Genomic DNA, 16525 nt, shown 5'->3' on the forward strand with positions numbered 1-16525 from the left:
TTTAGTCCTGTTGTTTACATTTATCAATTTAAAGCATTTAAACACAAACTTTAAAACATGCCGAAATCTGTGAACATGTTAGTTTTTAATGATTATGGTCGAGTTTGATACTGTATGGTATTATGTTTGTGATTAAATATGGTTTTGTATTAATGTCTTTTAGTAAGCTGTTGTGATCCCAGTTAAGATTGTAAACAATTTCTAATGGTTATGCATATTTCCAACAATCTGTGTACCGGTACTATGTACTTGGGTTTTGCCTCATTGCTGTATTTTATGAAATTTGACGTCTAGACGGTAGGGATAAAAATATCTTAAATATAAATTTTGGACAAAATCTATTTGATGGAAAAAAAAATCAGCAAAACTGCAGCAACACCCCTTAATAGACCGTTCCATAATTTAGTCATTACATAATTACCTCCCCTGAATTCTCTCCGCGTCCGCCATTACACTGCTGCTTAACAATCGGTAACATATATAAGAGAGCACCGATAATTCAACGGATGAATTTCTTTCTAATTTCTAAGGCCGTCATAACATGGTCTTGGTTGTCTTGGAAAACTAACACATTGACACATTAAAAAAAGCATTTAATTAAATTAAATGCATTATTTTCCATTTGATTATTTGCATCAATCTTTAAATCGTGCATGCCTTTGCATTCCTGTGTTTAATTGCCCCTTTGTTCTGCATAATCCGATTATCTCGTTTTGCTCAGATATTGTCCAGACTTAACTAACCACATGGTGCCATAAACCACACTGGGTGGCAGATGACAGTCTGGTCATTAAACACAATTGATGATGCCACCATGTCTCATCTTCCTGGTAGTATTAAGCAGTCATTCGGTAAGATAATTTACCTCCGAAATACTTAACAGTTGCGTAAGTTACATATGTTACATATTTTACAAATTAAAAGTTATGTCCAATATAGAATATCAGAAATTGTACACCGTAAAGATACTAGCCCGTTTAATTTATGAAAAAATAAAGTATTTAACAAAAATATAAAAATAAAACATTTAACGTATTTAGCGGGTATCGGTTAATTAAAACTACGTCATTCCGTATGAAGATTTGATGTTACGGCAATGCACGAACGATATCATAAAAACAAGAAATTACATTTGACACCAAACAGAGGTAAAAATTATTTAAAAATATATTTATGTATATAAATATATGTGTGTTAAAATGTTCGATATGTGTCACTCATACTCACTAGTAACGAGTTTTCAATATACATGAGTACACAGTTCAATTCGCATCATATGAAGTTGTGTTTTTTTCAGTTGTATGTTAATATTCCTCAATAGCGTCATTCTTTGTACAAAACCCATCAAATTAAAATAACATGTAAATACCGTCATGCACTTCGCTTTAAATAGGGCTTTGTAGTACGTTTATTTTCAAAGCACTCCTTACACTTTCTAACACTCATTTATTTATCACACTAACGTCCTCATGCCATTGATAATTATATTTTTATAATTAGATGTATTACTATTGTAATTTATTGAAGATTTTCTGCAAAATAAAATATTACGGCTTATGCATAGAGCTCTTTGTTGTGTCCAATTGTCGGCCTTTCAGTCTTCAGATAATCTTTATTTTGATGCTTATGCCGCGTTTTGAAAGTTGCAAATAAATGTATTAATAAATTCGTTTGGCGCTTAATAATATATTTTCGAAACATTATTTAGGTGTTGGTTTTTTTCGGAGTTTTTTTGTGTGGATTAATTGACTAAACATTTGGTGTCGTTATCCATATGTTTTGCGTTACTTCAAAGACCTATAAAATACATTTTTTAGTATTTTAGCTTTATAGCTGTTAAATGATTCAAAGATGAAAATATAGATATATCACATAGATCATATTCTCTTCATCTTCCGAATAATCACATAAAAGATCGTCAAGATCAATATCACTCTCTCATGATAAAAAGCTCGTTTTTTAACGTGACAAAATTCCATCTAAAAAAAATATAAATCCAAACCAAATTTTTTTTATCTCTGATATCAGTTAGAACAAGAAAAATAATGGAAGGCGTATCAAAAATATCATACTTAATATAATATGTTATGATTTTTGAATGTAGATTTTTACCAAATGAGACCAATTACAAACAATTAGCGGTAATTAATTGCGCGAGAATCTTTTATAAGTATTAATTAAAATATAATCTGCTAGATGTTGCGGCTATTAAAATCAACATAACAATACATGCGTGAATTGTTTGTGAAACGTTAAAAGTAACAAGTCTAATCAAAGACAGTATGAGCGACGGAACCGGCAAATTTTCGCCGATGATTGCCACTTGATTACAGATAAAAAAACAAATACACGAAAGCATTTTAAACATTTTATTTGTAATAATCAAATGTCAACTTCAAACAATCATTTAAACAACAAAAATGTGATAATCGCCTCACATTAATTCATTAAGTAATTTATTTATCCGACAACGGCGAAGAGGGTATTCTCTACGTCTTTGACTTTTGGAATCGCAGACTCGGACAAGTTAGCAGCAGTGTAATGGCGGACAGTCACGTGACTGACAATATGGCGGCGGTCAATTTATCGATTATGGAACGGTCTATTGTACAATGTTACATCACGTTGTAGCCTTACTGTTGTAACGTTATGTCTGTATATGTGATTAACTAAACGTATTTGGAAACAGCCAACAACAAAAACATAAATAAATAAGCAAAACGAAAGGTAACCAGTGATGTTGTTTTCTGATATATATATATTCTACCGATTCTTCTACTTGATGAAGATCGTGTATACTAATTATAGAGTAACTAATCAAAGATGAACACTTTCGTTAATTAGTTCTTTGGTCGTTTATTACCACTTGAAGCAGCACGTCTTTCGATTTTCAATCATACAAGGTGTCATGAAACAGACATCAAACGAGGAAAAGAACATAAACTCGGAATGTTTATTTCTTCAGTTGTTACATCTCTAACATTTGACAGTTAATGCGCAGATTGAATCCATTCAGTCGGCCAACAAGCTCGTTTTAAATATACTCGCCTGATGAACCCGCTGGGCTCGCACGTAGACTTGTTTACGTGAGTAATACTGGGCCCTGCCTACACCAGGTGAAAGGATTACAAGTATCGCCAGGCCATGATGATCTCGTTAGCAATATATTTCTATGATTCAATGACAGGTTGTATGTTCATTAAAAACATATCAAGAGTTCCGTAATTAAATTACACATTATGCATAACTAGTACATAGCTGTTGAACGCTTATTTTATAGATCGATACTGTTTTTTGATGAGCACGTACGATATTATTAAAAAGGTTGTAACTGATTGTTTCTTTTATACCTAATGATATAATATGACATTTCTGCAGTGAAATAACAGCAGTGAAAATAAACAAATTGTCATAAATAATTGTTTATTGATTTTCAATGATCACGAGTGAATTAAAATCGACATTCCACCGAATCCAACAAATTTTCTTCTTATTTTATGCTTTTTCACCGTTTATTTAGTCTCTACACTTATAAGTTCGTGCATCTTAAACTTCAGAGGCAAATCTTTATTGAAAAATCATTAGACAATAACTAAACTTGATGTATACTTTATGATTTATCTTTTGTTTAACAAAGAAGAAGTGAAATATGTGGTTGTCAGATTATTATTATGGAGTTACGTACCTTTAAGCATTCATGTACATCGTAGTCTGCGTCACACAAAATTACCCTATAAGATCGTGCACCGATTTTGATGACGTCATAGCGAGGCCCTGGGATGTGTTTATAATAACCGATATATGTTTTTGTGAATATCATAATATGTGTTTATTTGTATTAAATATGTGTTGTTTTAGATGAATTTCGTGAACAAACTGTATTGAACAGAATGGTTTAAACAAAACTGGTGTTTATAAAAACGAAATATGAACTGTGATAACTGTATTCAGACGTCTAGATAAAGTGTCTTCACTAACGGAAAACTGCTTAATACAATTCTATTCACAAATGACAGTTGTTTTGTGACAAATCCCCAAACGGACGCATTGAGAACATTTATCGCGATAGGCCCATGTCACGATCTTAACGTATGGTCTCGTGTCATCATTTGGGGGGTAAAATTTTCCGCATACACAGCATACTTTAATTGCATTGTAATGCAAAGTAATCATAACAGATACAAATTCGAGATGGGCCTCCAATGGAAACTCACAACATTTTACGATCAAAACATTGACAAACATAGCCGCGTCCGTCTGGTGAAGGGAATGTGCAGATTTTAAACATTTTTAAGGCTATTTATATGGGAACGAGATCAGAAAAACGGACAATTTATATCATATTTATTATTTTGTCCCCGTGATTGTTGTCTTATCGGCTGTGGAAATACTCGCGTTACAAATGTGAACAGTTTTCGGGCACATGCGTTCGAATGTTGTTTAGCAGCTTACGTCATAAAAAAGTACACGGACTTATAATACTGCACGAAGTTATAGGAATGGAGGATATATAGAGAATACTAGGTTAGCGTTGAAGTTTATGTTGCGAGGCTTAGAACGCCGGAAGCGCGAGCCTTGGCGATGTAAATCGACCTCATATTTATAGGAGTAGGGTTTGCCGTGTGTGATCCGATGCATCAATGGCGCCCATGTTAAAATCATTTCCCCGAGAACAGGGAACGACAAAAGTACAAACAAAAATCAAAACACGTAAGAACTAGTATCTTACCTTTAATTATCCTTTAAAATCCATCTAATAATCCATTTAACTCAATAATTGACGATTTTGCATCTAGGGTCTTTAATAATTATTTTAGCATAGTTAAATAAAGACCCTTATGCCATTCTATCACTTTATTCAAATGAGTTTATGAACGCGATAAACTTTCTTCTTCGTCACACGCTACGTCATGTACTCTACATTACTGCTGTTCAAATGAACCGGAGCAGTTTATCTAATAATAGCCGTTGGTAAACTCGGTTGCATTTGCAGATTTCTGCATACAAACATAATTATGTTTGAACTTGCACAATGTTTTATTTATCTATGGTAAATGCCCTTATTGTACGAGAAAATAATTTAATATATAAATACACAAAGAATGGAAAACATTCCAGTACACAACAGATAAATGAGTACAAAATACCCGTGTACAAAATGGGACGTTCCCAATTCCAGTGTGGTGCTATTTTTACCATCTTATACACAGCTCTATGCCTAACGTGAATTAAAAAGGAAAGCAAACATAGCAGATTATTCATGAACTGGGCGATATGTGTATGGCTTGTTGTACATTCTTAATATTTAAGTTAAATGTCAAAAGTATATGCTTTGGTTATAAACAATGCACATTACACGAAATAAGGAAAATGTGATCAATTGACAATTCAGATATGTCGACATACAGTACATGTAGAAAACATGTGAAATAAGTCGCGTTTATAATAAATCGTCAAAAAAATGGGGAAAATGACGCAATAAGTATGTCATTTTATGACGCCATCAATCAGCTGATTCATTATACGGATGGCGAAAAATTATGTCATATGACTAGATTTAAAGGCTGAAGGTCGTATAATTTTGAAGCTTAAGTTTTGTCGACTTTGTTTCTTATGAAAAATCATTCAGTGGTATAGTAAATATAAATAAAAAAATAACAAAACAAAAATCGTGTAATTTTATATTTTATGTCAACATTTCTTTTGGTGAATATGTCATATATATATTTTTCTGCAAAATATGCACATTTTCTTCTAATGGGTGACCTTAAAATTCGATAAATGAACCAAACAATATCGACCTAAATTTAGCGCATATCTCATGACGTCATTTAAAAAGTAGTCCGTGCACGCGACAGGTATATTCCACAGTGTTGAATACAAGCAAGTATATTCCATAACGTGTTATACCGTCAATGTCGCGGTGAAAATGGGATAAATTGTAAAAGATTTTAACTGGAGAATGTCGTTGGTATAATGACGTCATTTCGTCACACAAATGACGTCATTTTGTGTTTTGAAATGTATTGAGGCATGCCACGGGAAACAGGATAACTTTTCAGCGAAAGGGAAACAGCTGTTAATTATTTTCTTGAAAAGGGGGCATATAAGAAACAGAAAATGTGTTCACGTCAGTGTTAGATTGTTTGTTATTTCACTCGTGATCATAGAAAAATAATATTTTTACTCGTGGCATGAACAAATATCCTCTATTTCTGTCACATCGGACAATTAAGGATAACGCGTTTTTTATTTGTCTTATGTTTTATTTCAAAAACAAAATACATTTTGGATATCAACACATTTAGAAACGTTCAAAGATTATTAACCATGTAAATTAGAGCCATTTTTCCAACGGATGAATCGAAAGTATGACTAAGCAACGAATAGGGCATTGATCGTTGTATAACAATCAAATCAATACAATGACTATATAGATCTTATGCAAAACACACAATACGAACAGGCAGTCCCGTATATTGACATTGAACATTCAATTCATATTTAACAACAACAAAACAACTTTTCATTAAATTGTCGTATGCATTTACTGTTATATTATCAATGAAGCATTCTTTAAACAAAAATGGTATAGATAAATACGGATTTCGAGCAGTTTCTTTAAGTTGAAAACAGTGTAAATAACAGCGAAATGTTATCGAAGTATTTTAATAATGTGTGACTGGATAAAATATTGATTATAAAAACATACTTCAACATTCACAGTATATTGTACAATTCATGTATATCGCCAACAGATCTTCTCTTAATGAAATATTTGATCTTTTTTGTAAGCTTAACAGTTTTAATAAATTCTGCACTGAGAGAAACGTTTGTATTGTTATATACATACACACAAATAGTTTTTGAAGAGAACACACATTTTATCATCGGATCAAAAACTCTAGGAGATTGTAATCCCTGACCAGGGAACTAAAACAAGAAGGACACAACTGAATGAAAAATGATTTAAATGCTGGAGTCTTAAATTATGTTGTAGTATATTCACTCTACAAGCAAGTATATTCCACAACGTGTTATACCGTCAATGTCGCGGTGAAAATGGGATAAATTGTAAAAGATTTTAACTGGAGAATGTCGTTGGTATAATGACGTCATTTCGTCACACAAATGACGTCATTTTGTGTTTTGAAATGTATTGAGGCATGCCACGGGAAACAGGATAACTTTTCAGCGAAAGGGAAACAGCTGTTAATTATTTTCTTGAAAAGGGGGCATAAAAGAAACAGAAAATGTGTTCACGTCTGTGTTAGATTGTTTGTTATTTCACTCGTGATCATAGAAAAATAATATTTTTACTCGTGACATGAACAAATATCCTCTATTTCTGTCACATCGGACAATTAAGGATAACGCGTTTTTTATTTGTCTTATGTTTTATTTCAAAAACAAAATACATTTTGGATATCAACACATTTAGAAACGTTCAAAGATTATTAACCATGTAAATTAGAGCCATTTTTCCAACGGATGAATCGAAAGTATGACTAAGCAACGAATAGGGCATTGATCGTTGTATAACAATCAAATCAATACAATGACTATATAGATCTTATGCAAAACACACAATACGAACAGGCAGTCCCGTATATTGACATTGAACATTCAATTCATATTTAACAACAACAAAACAACTTTTCATTAAATTGTCGTATGCATTTACTGTTATATTATCAATGAAGCATTCTTTAAACAAAAATGGTATAGATAAATACGGATTTCGAGCAGTTTCTTTAAGTTGAAAACAGTGTAAATAACTGCGAAATGTTATCGAAGTATTTTAATAATGTGTGACTGGATAAAATATTGATTATAAAAACATACTTCAACATTCACAGTATATTGTACAATTCATGTATATCGCCAACAGATCTTCTCTTAATGAAATATTTGATCTTTTTTGTAAGCTTAACAGTTTTAATAAATTCTGCACTGAGAGAAACGTTTGTATTGTTATATACATACACACAAATAGTTTTTGAAGAGAACACACATTTTATCATCGGATCAAAAACTCTAGGAGATTGTAATCCCTGACCAGGGAACTAAAACAAGAAGGACACAACTGAATGAAAAATGATTTAAATGCTGGAGTCTTAAATTATGTTGTAGTATATTCACGTGCCAAGTCACGTAATCAACAAATTAATTATCGATTAGTTCTTCATGCAACATCTACAGAACACAGACTTAAAAAGTAACTTAACTTTCTCTCTAAACTTTCTGTTAAGGAAGCAATAAATGAGAGGATTGACAGCGCTGTTCAGTAGATACGAACGCAACGCAAAATGATACATCATCATTCCAGAGTTTGAAATTTTTTCAATCTTCTCCGGCGAAATATACCGTATCGAGGTTAAGGCTAAATACGGAACGAAGGACAACACGAACACTAGGGTTACTATAAATAATATCAGGGTTGTTCTGCCAGCTCGTATTTCTCTTCCGCCATGTCTACGCATGGACAAGTCCGAATGAGAACGCTTGGCCGCGGCAAGCGGCTCGATGATGTCCCGCAATGGCGAAGCATTGCCCGGGGATTTCTGTCTTGTGGAGAAGTTTGGCGAGTAGTGAGACAGAGATCGCATTAAACGAGTTGAAAACCTAGAGCGGTCTAATGTTGTATTGTCAACAACAATAAAATGTTTGTTGCCACCATGTTCATTAGTATTTGATCTGTCAGGTTGTCTGGTGGAGCAAACCACCCTTCCGATAAGAGCGTACATGATGGTCAGTGATAATATCATGAGGATAATGATGACAAAGAGATACGAGCTAAATATTAACGGGACAGGGGACCCGGATTTTGAAACCACGTAACATGTTTTAAAATCCATGTTAATAAACGTTCCATTGACTTTTGTTGATTGAGGAATGGTTTTGGTATTGTATATAAACAATGCGGGTATCGCGAGGATAACGGAAATTACCGCAAAAGAAATACACATTATCTTGGAATGTTTCACAGTCATGTTTGGACGCAACGGCATGCACACACGTCTAAAGCGGTCTACAGCGATTCCAATCAGGACACATGTTGAGGCGTTGTTCATAGTAAACGTCGAAAACCTAGACAGTTTGCACAGAATAGGGTGATCGAAGTTATAGAAATTTGTCAACAACCACAGCTCCACTGGCATCCCGAACGCACAGTTAATGAAGTCAAAAACTGCCAATGCGATAATGAAGTGTCGGGATGTCGTTTTTGCCATTTTAAACTTATATACTATAACAACAATTAAGTTACCAGGCATTCCAAAGAGCATGAGAACTGCTGTGTAGATAAACGATGGCATGAGAACGGGAAAGAAGTCCGCCGATTTTTCACGTCGAATTAGGTCACTGCTGAAATAATATTTGTCGGATCCATTAATGGTACTGTTGTCATCGGTTAAGTTATACTCGTTGAGTATAGAAGCTGCACTGTTTGAATGCATGGTCGAATTCGTGGATATTTTGCAAAGCTGATATCAATTTGTGTTTTTTTTTCTAGGTGTTCTGTTTGATGTTTAATGAAGCCGATATTCGGGTGACTGTTGTCAGTCAACACTTGCAGGCTGTCGGAATACTGGTCGCACCCACGTAGGACAGAAGAACCTGGAAAAAGAGTTCAAGTGTTTTAAGCATGGCGTGTTAATCTCATTTAAGCATGGCGTGTTAATCCCATTTAAGCATGGCGTGTTAATCCCATTTAAGCATAGCGTGTTAATCTCATTTAAGCATGGCGTGTTAATCCCATTTAAGCATAGCGTGTTAATCCCATTTAAGCATAGCGTGTTAATCCCATTTAAGCATAGCGTGTTAATCCCATTTAAGCATAGCGTGTTAATCTCATTTAAGCATGGCGTGTTAATCTCATTTAAGCATGGCGTGTTAATCTCATTTAAGCATGGCGTGTTAATCTCATTTAAGCATAGCGTGTTAATCTCATTTAAGCATAGCGTGTTAATCTCATTTAAGCATAGCGTGTTAATCTCATTTAAGCATAGCGTGTTAATCTCATTTAAGCATAGCGTGTTAATCTCATTTAAGCATGGCGTGTTAATCTCATTTAAGCATAGCGTGTTAATCTCATTTAAGCATAGCGTGTTAATCTCATTTAAGCATGGCGTGTTAATCTCATTTAAGCATGGCGTGTTAATCCCATTTAAGCATAGCGTGTTAATCCCATTTAAGCATAGCGTGTTAATCCCATTTAAGCATAGCGTGTTAATCTCATTTAAGCATAGCGTGTTAATCCCATTTAAGCATAGCGTGTTAATCCCATTTAAGCATAGCGTGTTAATCCCATTTAAGCATAGCGTGTTAATCCCATTTAAGCATAGCGTGTTAATCCCATTTAAGCATAGCGTGTTAATCCCATTTAAGCATAGCGTGTTAATCCCATTTAAGCATAGCGTGTTAATCTCATTTAAGCATGGCGTGTTAATCTCATTTAAGCATGGCGTGTTAATCTCATTTAAGCATAGCGTGTTAATCTCATTTAAGCATGGCGTGTTAATCCCATTTAAGCATGGCGTTTTTATCTCATTTAAGCATAGCGTGTTAATCTCATTTAAGCATGACGTGTTAATCTCATTTAAGCATAGCGTGTTGATCTCATTTAAGCATGGCGTGTTAATCTCATTTAAGCATAGCGTGTTAATCTCATTTAAGCATGGCGTGTTAATCCCATTTAAGCATAGCGTGTTAATCTCATTTAAGCATGGCGTGTTAATCTCATTTAAGCATGGCGTGTTAATCTCATTTAAGCATGGCGTGTTAATCTCATTTAAGCATAGCGTGTTAATCTCATTTAAGCATGGCGTGTTAATCTCATTTAAGCATGGCGTGTTAATCTCATTTAAGCATGGCGTGTTAATCTCATTTAAGCACGGCGTGTTAATCTCATTTAAGCATGGCGTGTTAATCCCATTTAAGCATGGCGTGTAAATCTCATTTAAGCATAGCGTGTTAATCTCATTTAAGCATGGCGTGTTAATCTCATTTAAGCATAGCGTGTTAATCTCATTTAAGCATAGCGTGTTAATCTCATTTAAGCATGGCGTGTTAATCTCATTTAAGCATAGCGTGTTAATCTCATTTAAGCATGGCGTGTTAATCCCATTTAAGCATGGCGTGTTAATCTCATTTAAGCATAGCGTGTTAATCTCATTTAAGCATGGCGTGTTAATCTCATTTAAGCATAGCGTGTTAATCTCATTTAAGCAAAGCGTGTTAATCTCATTTAAGCATGGCGTGTTAATCTCATTTAAGCATAGCGTGTTAATCTCATTTAAGCATGGTATGTTAATCCCATTTAAGCATAGCGTGTTAATCTCATTTAAGCATGGCGTGTTAATCTCATTTAAGCATGGCGTGTTAATCTCATTTAAGCATGGCGTGTTAATCTCATTTAAGCAAAGCGTGTTAATCTCATTTAAGCATGGCGTGTTAATCTCATTTAAGCATGGCGTGTTAATCTCATTTAAGCATGGCGTGTTAATCTCATTTAAGCATGGCGTGTTAATCTCATTTAAGCATGGCGTGTTAATCCCATTTAAGCATGGCGTGTTAATCTCATTTAAGCATAGCGTGTTAATCTCATTTAAGCATGGCGTGTTAATCTCATTTAAGCATGGCGTGTTAATCCCATTTAAGCATGGCGTGTTAATCTCATTTAAGCATGGCATGTCAATCTCATTTAAGCATGGCGTGTTAATCTCATTTAAGCATGGCGTGTTAATCTCATTTAAGCATGGCGTGTTAATCTCATTTAAGCATGGCGTGTTAATCTCATTTAAGCATGGCGTGTTAATCTCATTTAAGCATAGCGTGTTAATCTCATTTAAGCGTGGCGTGTTAATCTCATTTAAGCATGGCGTGTTAATCTCATTTAAGCATGGCGTGTTAATCTCATTTAAGCATGGCGTGTTAATCTCATTTAAGCATGGCGTGTTAATCTCATTTAATGTTCCATTAGAACTAAAGTTTTATTTTCTTAAACATGCAAATACCATTTACTTAAAAGGCATTTTCATTATTTACGTTTTTTAATTGAATGAAAAGAAATACACAGCATCAAATATGTTTCCTGTATAATGGAGGTCGCTATTGTGTACTTATTCAACAGCGGTGTGTTTGTATTCAATCCATGGTTTCATTTCAGATTCCTCTTATAGTACGTCTGATACCCCAGGGTATCGCATCATTGATGCGTGCTTAAAGGGGGAAGCGCGCTATTCTAGATCATTGTTTTCGTGTGCCTAATTACAAGCCCACATGACGATACCAATACTCATAAATCGTATGAATAAAATGTTGCGATTAAATACAAAAGTTGGTAATATGATTCGTCAATATTTCAAAGACTTATTATTTTCTTATATTTTTAACAAATCCATGTTTTGTATAAATTTAATGATAATCCTTTTTTAAGTAGGAAACAATTTGCTTGTTTATATGTTTTTTAAATTAAATTATGAAATACATTCGCTCATCAAATTTTTTTAAAACCCACTCAACTTTAGACTGCGATCTTGTAAAATACGCATATAAATAATTGGTTATTGCCCTATCTTTGTGTCATATATCAGGATAGGCTACGAATCAAAGAACGGAGGGACTGTTGTCTTGTGTTTCTGTTTATCATACCTCTACATGCATATTTTAAAAGAAATAATTAAATATTATCGCTATAACGCTGATTTTTAGCGGAACGAACATAATATTTGATGTTTGACCTGTGAATACTAAAATCAAGAGCAATAGAGCTAAATTTTTTTATGTATATATATTGTTGTTTTCTTGCTTTTTGTCTTTAAATATATTGCATCTTCGTAACAAATTGTTTGGTGTTTTTTAGTTGATTTTGATTCTATTTTTCCGATAGTTATGACTTAAAAGTTGATTCGAGGTAATATGGCCTACCTACAACCGTTGAATGAAATAAATGATATTACATTTTTGTTGTTGACGTGAAGTAAACAAAAACATCACGCAGCGTCATATAAGGCATATATCAATGAAGTGGTACGATAAAAAATACACCAATGTACACATTATCAGACAGCATGTCCTGTTATTGGAACTCTGATTTATTGCTAATAAAAATGACTAATATATGCAAATATTATAACTATATCTATGGTGCAATTTAAATGCTACATATGGCATAATTTTATTCAATTTTGGCTCGATGCAAACCATATATTATATGTCGCACCGCGATTAGCTGAGTCTGTAATAACGTAACGTACTCAGACGAAGTCATAAAGTCACGCGTAATTGAAGTACCAGATCTTGTTTCTTATACTAACTGACTTGTTGTTAACAGGTAAAGCCAATCACTTAGTAATAGCCGGCTAATTGTTGCCCGATGAACACATTTGCTAAATTGTAAACAGGTTCTTGTTGATTTACGTCCGTTAGGACTACTACCTATTTCTAATTGTTGCAATGAATAGCAATTTTGAAACATTACGTTTAACGCACGTTCGTTTAATTGGATAGGTTATCAAACCGACGATATTTGACAAGGCATGTATATTTGTTGGCGACACTTGTTATACTACAACGTATTTTCTCATATTTAGATTAAACGGACACATTGTAGTTCTGAATTTGTATCGCTTAACTTACCAACTAACTAATAGTGGAGTCAGCATACGCCGAATAAAATACCTTACCATGAAAAAAGTTAAAAAAAAACACACATTCTAGAAAATTGTGTTTTCTTGGTATTACAGCAGATTTTGGTAAACACTACTTACAAATACATTTTACATGTCAAGAATATATCTACACTATGCAACAGGCAGTTGCTATTTTTGCCAAAAGAATCTTAACAATTTTCAACCGTAAAATTAAAGTATTTTTATATAAATTATAAATATGCGATTCTGTATGTAATTGTGATCATGAAGCATGTATGAAGCGGTGAACGTCTATCAACTGAATCCATGGGTAAGATGCCTACATTGTTGCAAGTATACTATGTGATTAACCCCAATCAATTTTAACATCAAGGGAACATAAATAAACGACACTAAATGAAACGTTTCGTTCAAATTAAATCTTAATGAGTAATACATTGAGCTTTGTCTTCTTACGTATTCCCACAAATTAGTACATATCAAACAGAAAATCCCTCGTATTAAGGTCAAAACATGGCTCCCATAAAATAACACAGCATGTTTATGAAGTTGAAATGAAACCAACATATATCTAAATATATCGTCTCAATACAAGAAAAACAAATTAAAGTGAATCAACTATCGAACATTAATGTACATATTTTTAGCGCAAATAGAACGTTGACGTTTGACTGCCATGACCGATGATTTCGGCCAAAGATTGTTTCAATCCATTGACCGTATAATCAATCACATGACATGCATTTAGTTGAAATACTTTAAAATCTTAAATTATTGTAGATTTTAAACGGAAAACACTTTACACATTTTGTATTTAATTCATATACTCACATGTATTCAAGACTATTAATCATTACTAAAACACATTACAATTGTTCCATTTTTTTAAATTATAATTTATAAACTCGTATATAAATCCATTTCAACAACTGATTTCATTAAAATCACTGAAATGTTTACTCATTACTTTACTCCAGTATATTCCCACTGCTTCTCAGCTGGTTAGTCAAATGTTAATGTAGCACACTGTGGGTGTGCGTCAATGCGCTCATTAAGTATTACTGAAGATATCCGATATTTGAATCTAAACCGTTCTGCTGCATCGGGGTTCATCGCTGGTTTGCAATATTGCCGTTAATTTCTGAGACACTATTGTCATTACCCGCTTACGTAGTTGGACCAGGATTTCCATAGTATCTGTTGAACTTTGAACGAAAAGCGGTGATAAAACGGTACAGAAAACAAGACTACAGATCCTCATTGTTTCAGTGGAGAAAATTAATCGACTACTTGAGTGTCACACAATTAAGTTTTTATCTTCACGTTTTAAATAAACTCAGTATCTATATCTTAAAATGATTTTATCCATGCATAGTTCACATACATGGCACATTAACATTCGTAAAGCTTTAGGCAATGTAACACAATCCGAACGCGTGATATATATACAATATAATACAATATATGACAGATCAACTGCAGCTATTGATGGCAAAGAGACGCTATAACCTGCATTCACGGAATGGTTTCCATATAAATTTGATTAAGCCATCACTGTTGATAGCTCAAATTTCTGTCAGGTGCCATATAATTGAAAACGCGCCTCCATGCGGAATAACTGTACTTTTCAAAACCGCTCTGTCACTAAACAACAAAGTTAAATGTGATACACGTATCATTTTATCATAATCTCTGAGATCGTCACATTGTCTGAACTAAAGTTCATAGCAATGACAAAATAATACACAACATAAAGAAAACTCAATGTGTGCCAAACCCCTGTTTAACTGAAATCCCAATCATACGTAATTTCGCACTGTTTCAACTAATAATATAAAGCTGTTAGCAATTAGGAATAACTTAGTAGCTCTATCTAAAGTATTTATGGAATCGTGCCAATAAGACGACCCTTCCTAAGTTCATTGCCACTGAGTGACTGACATCTCGATACGTAATTTCTGACAAATTAGTTCAATCCGACGTTGTTCAGCACCTTTCAACACTTGTCTCTGGAATTTATGACAGCTAACAAGCCCATGCTAGGATCCAGCTGTAGCGTTATCATATATACTTTCATCAGAGCTGTCATCATGATGAGTATTACTGTTAAATTGGAAGACTGCTATTACTCTGAGCAAGGCGTTTTGAGACACCGCCGTATTTGATAGTTAACCCATTCATGCCTAGTCGACTCTCCCATCCTTCTAAAATGGATCAATTCATTTCCAAAATTAGGGATGTCCAGTATATTTATTTCTATATTTAGAATATTTCTTACAGAAATTCTTTTAAGCAAACAGCGCAGACCCTGATGAGACGCCGCATCATGCGGCGTCTCATCTGGGTCTACGCTGTTTGCCAAGGCCTTTTTCTAGACGCTAGGCATAAATGGGTTAAATTGCTTTTACTTTTTAATTTTAAATACTATTTCTACTAACAAAACAACGCCATTTGCGATAACGTTTTATTAGTGCAAGTTAGTCCTTACAAATATAACATTCTCGTATCAAACAAAGTGAGGTAGTTGCAAATTATGTTATCCTTGTAAAATGGGGTAGTAACCAATAATTAAGGGTTCCATTGTAAAGTAAATTATTAGCTTATAGGGTATTCCTTGTAAAGTGGGGTTTATCCAATCATGTAATCCTTGTAAAGTGAGGTATTAACCAATAAGGTATTACTTATAAAGTGAGGTAGTAACCAATAAGGTATTAATTGTTAAGCGAGGTAGTATCCAATAATGTATTAATTGTTAAGTGAGGTAGTAACAAAAAAGGTATTAATTGTTATGCGGGGTAGTATCCAATAAGGTATTACTTGTTAAGTGAGGAAGCCACCAATAAGGTATTAATTGTTAAGTGCGGTAGTAA

At 33.7% G+C, this 16525-nt stretch overlaps 1 protein-coding gene across 2 annotated transcripts; it reads right to left on the reverse strand.

Moving 5' to 3' along the window:
- Positions 1–6199: 6199 nt before the first annotated feature.
- LOC127867831 (cholecystokinin receptor type A-like) lies at positions 6200–14760 on the reverse strand. Of its 2 annotated transcripts, none has more exons than XM_052409324.1 (2): positions 14623–14760; positions 6200–9618 (listed from the first exon to the last, which is right to left on the reverse strand). In XM_052409324.1, exon 2 carries the CDS (start codon positions 9456–9458, stop codon positions 8178–8180), a length of 1281 nt encoding a protein of 426 aa, XP_052265284.1. In that variant the 5' UTR covers positions 9459–9618; positions 14623–14760; the 3' UTR covers positions 6200–8177. The 2 variants fall into 2 exon arrangements, with proteins under 2 accessions (XP_052265284.1, XP_052265281.1); XM_052409321.1 differs by having other exon boundaries at positions 14487–14760.
- Between the last annotated feature and the right edge of the window lie 1765 nt (positions 14761–16525).

Source organism: Dreissena polymorpha, chromosome 1 (genome assembly GCF_020536995.1).
Source record: "Dreissena polymorpha isolate Duluth1 chromosome 1, UMN_Dpol_1.0, whole genome shotgun sequence".
Taxonomy (NCBI): Eukaryota; Metazoa; Mollusca; class Bivalvia; order Myida; family Dreissenidae; genus Dreissena; species Dreissena polymorpha.

Coding starts and splice junctions, on each gene's coding strand:
- LOC127867831 (XM_052409324.1), bottom strand. CDS start 9,458: ATGCATTCAAACAGTGCAGCTTCTATACTCAACGAGTATAACTTAACC.